Raw genomic sequence first — 7,958 nt, forward strand, 5'->3', positions numbered from 1 at the left:
TTCTTCTCTAGATGCCATCACAAGTCTGCAAAAAAAAGTAAACCACACCTTCCCCACATCCCATCCCTTTGCTACCACCACCCCCCCCCTCCCCTTAATACAAGTAAATTAGCCCTCTCCCTCCCACTAAAATATCTATGTTCAAGACTCATTTATTTTGTATTATAGTCTATTGGTTTAACTAACCTAAAATCTATGAATTCCAAATAACAACATTTTTAATCATTATTATACCTAATTGGTGCTTCAATATTTTCCTGTGAAGATAAAAATGATACAAAAAGATAAAAATATAACACTAATTAGCATAAAAATGGTTAGAAAACAATGAATTTGGAACCAAACCTGAAACTGTCATTACATTATTGTAATAACAAATGTTTACAAAACAACTGAAAAGAAAACAATGTTATACAATTAACATAAAGTAATATTAACAATTCAAATATTTGATATCACATAAAAATGTTTAATAGTCTGAACAATATACAGTATGTGTATGTAACAAATCAACATACAATGTATAAATAATATTAAACTAAAACATCCCTTTCTGACAGGAAAAACAAGATGTTAAATAAACATGTAAACAAAACTACTTTTATGAAAATATCAATAATATAAACTTGTATCATCAAAGTGATATTTATAAAAAGTAAATGAGAATAAAAATAACCAAAGCTGTGAATGGAAATAAATATGTTATAAGCGACACAAAATAGGTTATTAAACATACAAAAGCTTCCACATATTCAATGAAATAAACAGAAAAGACACATAAAAATTCAATGAAATTAAATGTGAGGAGCGGGAAGAGGGGTTGACCGACATATAACATGTATAATATTTACATAAATACAAATAAATTTACAATTAAGATTGCAAAAGCATACATCATATTATATTTAATCAATTTCTCTACAATAAATATTTTCATTATTTTTTTTTAATGGATTTTTAAAGAAAAGAGAATTATATTACCACAATGTTGATCCAATGTATTGTTCATTTCACCAGTAGCTGTTAGCAAAATATAATCAAGTGAAGGTGATAAATATTTTATGCGATTCCTAAAAAAACATTACAAGATACACATACATAAAACAAAGCTAACTGTGAAATATTAGCATCCAATCTTTAAAATGAGAAAAAATAAGGTGCTGTAGCAGGCCATATAAAACTGTTTAGCTTTTTTGTTATTCATTTTCTTTTAAAATTTAATTTTAGGAATCATGGCACAATTATACTATTACAGTTGATAAGTACATAATGTAGTTACTGCTGTTGAATAATATTAACATGTTCCCTTAAGCTTTATGGTCCAAAGGGCCCGAAGAGGGTAGGTAGGTAGGTAGGTAGGTTCCCTTAAGGCCAACTCAGACAGCATAATAGGAGATCCAACGTCTTGACTCATCAGTGCTGTTGAATCCCAACTAGATGAGTTGTCTTGAGTTAGCGTGTTTACTTTTCTCCTGATAAGAAGTTTTGTTGGGCCTCATCGTACGACGCTGTCTGAGTTGGCCTTAATTGATATGAATTACTACAAACCTGGGCATCCTAGAATTTCGATCCTCATGCTTTTTCTTGATTGGGCGACCAATGGATGTATACGTATAAATGTAGCATAAACATGATAAGGAAACATATTTCTGACTGGTGTTGTCATATCCGAATTACCAGTAAACACCTACAAATTAAATAATTAAAAATAAGTACTTAGATTTTTATTTAAGTATTTAGATGTAATGTTTCTATAACATTACAGCTGTAATATTGAAAATGTTAAAAACAAGCCTTTACCTCTCCCCATTAAATTTTGAATTCTATAAAAAGCTAAAATCTTCCTTTCTTCCTTGAAAAACTATTTCTTTGAAACTGTAACAGAAATAAAAACATCACTTACCATTATTTCACAACTTGAAGTGTGCATAATTTTTTGAAAGGCGATATCATCAAGACTGTAAGAAACTTGATAAGATTTAACCCATTGTGAATTTTGTGGGCGTCCTTGCGTGATAACTCCAGTTACTTCTTTCAAAGCACCAAGATGTACCTGTAACCACGGATAATCATCTGTGTTGCTGGCAATCCAAGCTCCGCTGCCCATATTACGGTTGAGTCGACCATGATAAGCATTCGTTTTCCAAGAAGCTCCTGTACTTGATGAAGTCATTTGATCATTAGGAATCGTCCCATCTTCAACTCCAAGTGGGTTGATGCAAGAACCTAAAATTAAAATTAATTTGTTCAAAGTATATTTTTTTGTTTTAAATTAATGAATTATTAACAAGATTGTGTAACGGAACATAATATCCCTATGAATTGAATCATTTTGAATTTCAAGCAAAAAATACAATTATAGACATAGTTAAGAATAATTATAATGTACTAAATGAGCTATGTCACACATTTCATTTTCAGTTATTTATTTTGTATTTTCATACGCATCCAACAGCGCGTAACTCGCTAATTACAGGATGAATAAACTATATTATAATTTATCAGGCTAAAAACTAAGTCTCATTTGAGGCTGAGGGAGTGGAATTGAAAGAGTCATGAGTTACAACTCTTTCACCAGGTCAGGATTAAACCCTGGACCTTGGGATTGAAAGGCAAGGCTCCACTACTTTTTAAATAAACATAAAAAATGCATAAAAGTTCAAAGAAATGAAATGTGAGGAGCGGGAAGAGACTGACATATAACATGTATAACCTTCACATAAATACAAACAAATTTACCTTTAAGAATTAAATCATACATCATACCTATCTATCTATACAATAAATAAGTTTTTTTTCCATTGATTTAAAAAAAAAAGAGAATTATATTACCACAAAGTTGATCCAATGTATTGTTCTTTTCACCAATAGCTGTTACCAAAATAAAATCAAGGTGATGATAAATATTTTATGCCATTTGTAACAAAGAAAAATTGCAACTACAGTACCATCATTGTGCAAAGTGCTTAAAATAATCTATGAAAACTACAGTATCATTCAATATATTGATGAGAACATTACAAACTACAAAAAACAAACATAAAACAAAAATGTTTTTGTGGAGAGACGAATGAGCGCCGTTTGGTCGGGAAGCACTCGACACAAAGGGACTCTTAGGGAAGAAGAAAGTTATCATGTGTGTGTACAGTTCAGCTCAGTAGGATGCAAGTCGCAGGTTATTCGCCCACATTCACTGCAATAGTAGCCTCCAATCATTAAAATGGAACCAAAAAAATGGCACGAAATAAACTCATTAGAAGGCAAGGAAACAATTGGATGGGTTATTATAACAAAATTAATGTTGATGAGTGCAATGAAGCAAATAATTTCATTTTGGTGAAAGGTTATATTATCTATATTATATGTGTGAGAGTTCGTACATTTGTCTGTTCGTTTTCTGTTTGTCCGTTATACAAATGACCGCAATTGTACCGGGAAAGTTCTAAACTATATTTCAACATCATACGCCATCTAGGATCCAATTTAGGGGCCAAAATGGATGTTTGTTCATTATACAAATTTCTGTTTACTGCATGTACAGTAACCATACATACGGGGTATCAAAATGATCGCAATTGTACTGGGAAGGTTTTAAACTACATTTTAAAAAGTCCCGGATTTGGTGGGAGAGGGGGGGATTTTTAGGATCGGAGTAGTAGGCTATCAAATTGACCAGAATTGTGGTAGGAAAATGTTTTTTAAGTATCCCTGGGAAGGAGCTGGGAGTTTGGGGTGGGATGTATCACCATGACCGAAACTGTACTGGGAATGTTTTAAACTACATTTGAAAACTGCCACTGAGGGGTTATGGGTTGGGAGTGATGGCATAATTTGTACTGGAACCATCTTAAACACATCACCCAGTATCTGGGGTGTGTTGGGAGGGAGGAGGAGTGGAAATACTGGCGTAATGAAGTAGCCTATATGATTGGAATTGTACTAGGTAAATTTACTACATTTGAACTGTCCAGGGGAGGAGTTTGTTGATTATGGCTGGGATGGTAAGAGGAGAAAGAAGGCTGGGAGACCACAGTATCAAAATGAGATATTTTAATTATCAGCCAATATGACACATATACATTTACACAGTTTACAACGTACTTAAACTATACTCAAACTGCACTGGGAAGAATTTGTTTTAAAAAAAAGAGTGTGTGGTTTTATTGAAGAGGGATAGAGGTTGGTGAGTATAGGGCGTCAGGTGTTATGTACTGAGAAGGCTTTAATCTAATTTTGAAACCCACCCTGGGGCGGGTATAATTGCTAGTAATAATATATTATATGACACATAATTATTTGCCACATTGCATGAATTTAAAACATTCATTATTTATTTTTATTCATTTAATATTATATTAACTACTGTGAATTATGCTTACTGCAGTAAAAAGGTTGCTAAACAATTGCATGAACAGGTTAGAATAATCAAAATGTAGTTAGTTACTGCAGTAATTGTTACCTGGGCATCCTAGAATTTCGATTCTCATGCTTAGTTTATTTGAGTTGGTATCCAATGGATGTATACGTATATATGCAGCATAAACATGATAAGGAAACATATTTCTGACTGGTGTTGTCATATCCGAATTACCAGAAAACACCTAAATATGAGATAATTAAAAATAAGAGTTTTGTTTTTAAATATTTATTAAACAGTTGAACCTCATACAATTTTGATACTTTTTTAAAATTATCTTTATTTGGAAGCAGTTTTAAACTTCAGAAAGCTGAACGTGTATTAGTACTATTCATTATCACCGTTATATATTTTGATGTGTCAAATTTTTGTATAACATTAAAGCTGTAATATTGTAAAATGTTGAAAAGAACCTCTACCTCTCCCCATTTTTTACTTCTAAAAAAAGCTAAAATCTTCCATTCTTCCTTTAAAAAAAAAATATTTCTTTAAAGATGTAATAGAAATAAAAACAATACTCACTATCATTTCACAACTTGTGTTCATAATTTGTTTAAAGTTGATGGCATCAAGACTGTAAGAAACTTTGTAAGATTTAACCCATTGTTCGTCAGAAGATCCTTGTGTGATAACTCCAGATACTTCTTTTAAAGCACCAAAATGTACTTGTAACCAAGGATAATTATCTATTTTGTGGGCTTTCCAAGCTCCTTTGCCTTCATTTCTGTTAAGTCGACCATAATAAGCATACGCTCTATCAGAATCTTTTGTACTTGATGAAGTCATTTGATCATTAGCAATCGTTCCATCTTCAACTCCAAGTGGGCTGATGCAAGAACCTAAAATTCAAATTAAAAAATTATAAAAAATAATAATCAACAAATAAACAAGATTGTATATCATATCATATCATTTATTTCGCCAATATACAGTACAGTACAAAGTAAGACATAAAATAAAACATTACAAAAGTAAGTCAATGAGGCCGAATTACCTAAAAGTTATAAATAAAAATAACCGTTGAGAGGCTCTCCACATCGAAATACTTACATAAAATGAATAACACACAACAAAAAAACATGAATTCCTATAAAATTTAGATAAAACTATAAAATTTAAAGAAAATAATATAAGTTATTTTGAATAGCAAGTTACCACATTTTTCTTTAGAGCTTCCGATGTTGCAATCTTCCTCCTGCATGTCAACACCAGTGTAACACCAAGTGTTATTATGATGGCCTGGGTTACGACAAAAATTGTGATCACCCAAGCCTGCATCAGGGTCGCTTTCTAAGTGTTCCTGTAATGTCCACTTTTCGCATGTTTCTCCAGTGACTGTTGTATTTTGTTTACCTCTGTAATCGATGCCATTCGTGGTTTCATAACATTCTGAAAATTACAAATACAAAATAAAAACCATCCTCAAAAACTGTTTTACAGGTGGCCAAGAAATAAAAATCAATTTTGTATAAACAAAATGGCACAGACAAGTCATGCCTTCTTCAAATATTATCAATTTCATTAAAAAAAAAATGTTTTACGCATACAACAATGCTAATTACACAGGATGGATGAACTATAATCATGAGAGTGTAGTTGAAAGAGTAGCGAGTTACAACAAGGATTGAACCCTGGACTTTGTGATTGCAAAGTAAGGACGCTAAGCTAAACTTACCACAATCTGCTTTTGGATGTCCGATATCACAATATTCCCAAATTACATCTGCTGTATAACACCAAGCTGTATGACTTCCATTTGGGTTTCGGCAGAAATTGTTATTTCCCAGTCCTTTGCTGGCATATTCCAGCTGCATCTGTATTGTCCATTGCTGACATGGTTTACCAGTATGTGTGTTATTTATAGAGCCTCTATAATCTGACCCATTGGCTTTTGCATAGCATTCTGTTACAACAAAAGAACATACTGTAACCAGTTTTAAAATAACAAATTATGACTGATATTGGAGTAGAAGCAGAATGAATTGGGATTTTTTCAAAATCCAACAGTGAGTTATGATTGGAGAGATTTAAAAGAAGAATCATGCAACAAATAAAGCCTTATTGTCTACACTATCAAACTTTATGTGTCAAAAAAACGTGATGTGCTTATATATGCACATGATGATGTGATATCACTAGCATATTTAAGCATAGCACTACCATATTTTGGTACATCACATTTTTTTGACACAAAAAGTTTGATAGTGTAGACATAGCTTAAAACAATGAAGTAATACAATTGTTTATCCTTGGTTATTAGAAACAATCAATATACTACTTTTCAGCCTTTTGGCTTCCACTCTATGAGTTTTTTTTAAATAAAATGAGTGAAAGAAGAAAATCGCAAGCCAGTCCAATAATAGTTTAGTTTTCAATAATAGAAATGTATATATACTTTACCATATGTGATTGCAGCACAAGCAGGATTTAATACTTTTTCCTGCATACATGAATCTGGTGAAAATGAAAGAGAAATTATTAAAATGTGAATGAGGAAATAAAATGTGTATTTGTGATGTACCCAAATATGGTAGTGATATACCCAAATATGGTAGTGATATGGCATCATCATGTCCATATATGGGCACATCACATTTTTTTTGTCACATACAGTTTGATAGTGTAGACAAGGCCTTAGTCAAGAATTTACTGTGGTTGGTTATATTTCATGGACACAGAAACCCTCCTTGTGGACATCCTGTGAAATGCACGAGGGACATTATATATTTTAACACTACAGCCAACCCTGATTCAAGGGGGACACTGCTTTCTATCTATATTCTGTTGGAAGCTGAAGGTCTATAATCTAGTTCTTGATTGTGTAACAGCCATCAAAACGTAATTATACTATGGTGTGATGCAGTGCTAAGCATGCGCTTTACCAGAATCATCAGTAATCGTCCCATCTTCAACTCCAAGTGAGCTGATGCAAGAACCTAAAATATCTCTATCAAAATAGTTTGACAAAAATGTGTGATGTGTCCAAATATGATAGTGATATGCCCAAATGTGGTAGTGATATGACATCATCATGTCCATATATGGGCACATCACATAAATTTTGATAGTGTAGACAGAATTTAAGCGCTGAACATAGAAAGTGTAAATATATATATATATAATAATAATAATAAATGAAAACTTATATAGCGCCGGTATCCTCCACCCATGTGGCGCTCATGGCGCTTTGTGCATTAACAACGTGCGAGAACATCAGCGAATAGCGACGTCTTTAGGTTGGTCTTGAAACTGTTTAGACTAGTTGAGCATTTAACTGTTGCTGGTAAGCTGTTCCATACACTTGCGGCCGCAACGTAAAAAGATCTCTGACCCCACTGATTTTTCGCTCTACACTCTTGAAGAAGGTTTTGTGACAATGATCGTAGGCCTCTGCGGGATGATTCGTAACGATCCACAAGGTCAGATAAATAAGCAGGAGCACTGTCATTTAGGATCTTGAATACAAACAACGCAAGTTTGTACTTAATACGTTGTTGAACAGGCAACCAATGCAAATCCATCAGGACAGGAGTTATGTGAG

At 32.8% G+C, this 7,958-nt stretch overlaps 1 protein-coding gene across 1 annotated transcript; it reads right to left on the reverse strand.

The window, feature by feature from the left end:
• Positions 1-1,759: 1,759 nt before the first annotated feature.
• On the reverse strand, positions 1,760-4,963 carry LOC140057620 (lactadherin-like). The gene is made up of 4 exons (XM_072103336.1): positions 4,940-4,963; positions 4,460-4,601; positions 1,904-2,226; positions 1,760-1,765 (listed from the first exon to the last, which is right to left on the reverse strand). Exons 1-4 carry the CDS (start codon positions 4,961-4,963, stop codon positions 1,760-1,762), a joined length of 495 nt encoding a protein of 164 aa, XP_071959437.1.
• Between the last annotated feature and the right edge of the window lie 2,995 nt (positions 4,964-7,958).

The sequence above is a fragment of the Antedon mediterranea genome, chromosome 8, assembly GCF_964355755.1.
Source record: "Antedon mediterranea chromosome 8, ecAntMedi1.1, whole genome shotgun sequence".
Classification (NCBI taxonomy): Eukaryota; Metazoa; Echinodermata; class Crinoidea; order Comatulida; family Antedonidae; genus Antedon; species Antedon mediterranea.

What these genes read in the sequence shown, in the direction of transcription:
- LOC140057620 (XM_072103336.1), bottom strand. Translation starts at nt 4,963, where the DNA reads ATGAACACAAGTTGTGAAATGATA. An exon ending in ACACAAGTTGTGAAATGATA is followed by an intron (nt 4,602 to 4,939) that starts GTGAGTATTGTT and finishes TCTCATATTTAG; the next exon opens with GTGTTTTCTGGTAATTCGGA. An exon ending in CGAAATTCTAGGATGCCCAG is followed by an intron (nt 2,227 to 4,459) that starts GTAACAATTACT and finishes TTTTAATTTTAG; the next exon opens with GTTCTTGCATCAACCCACTT.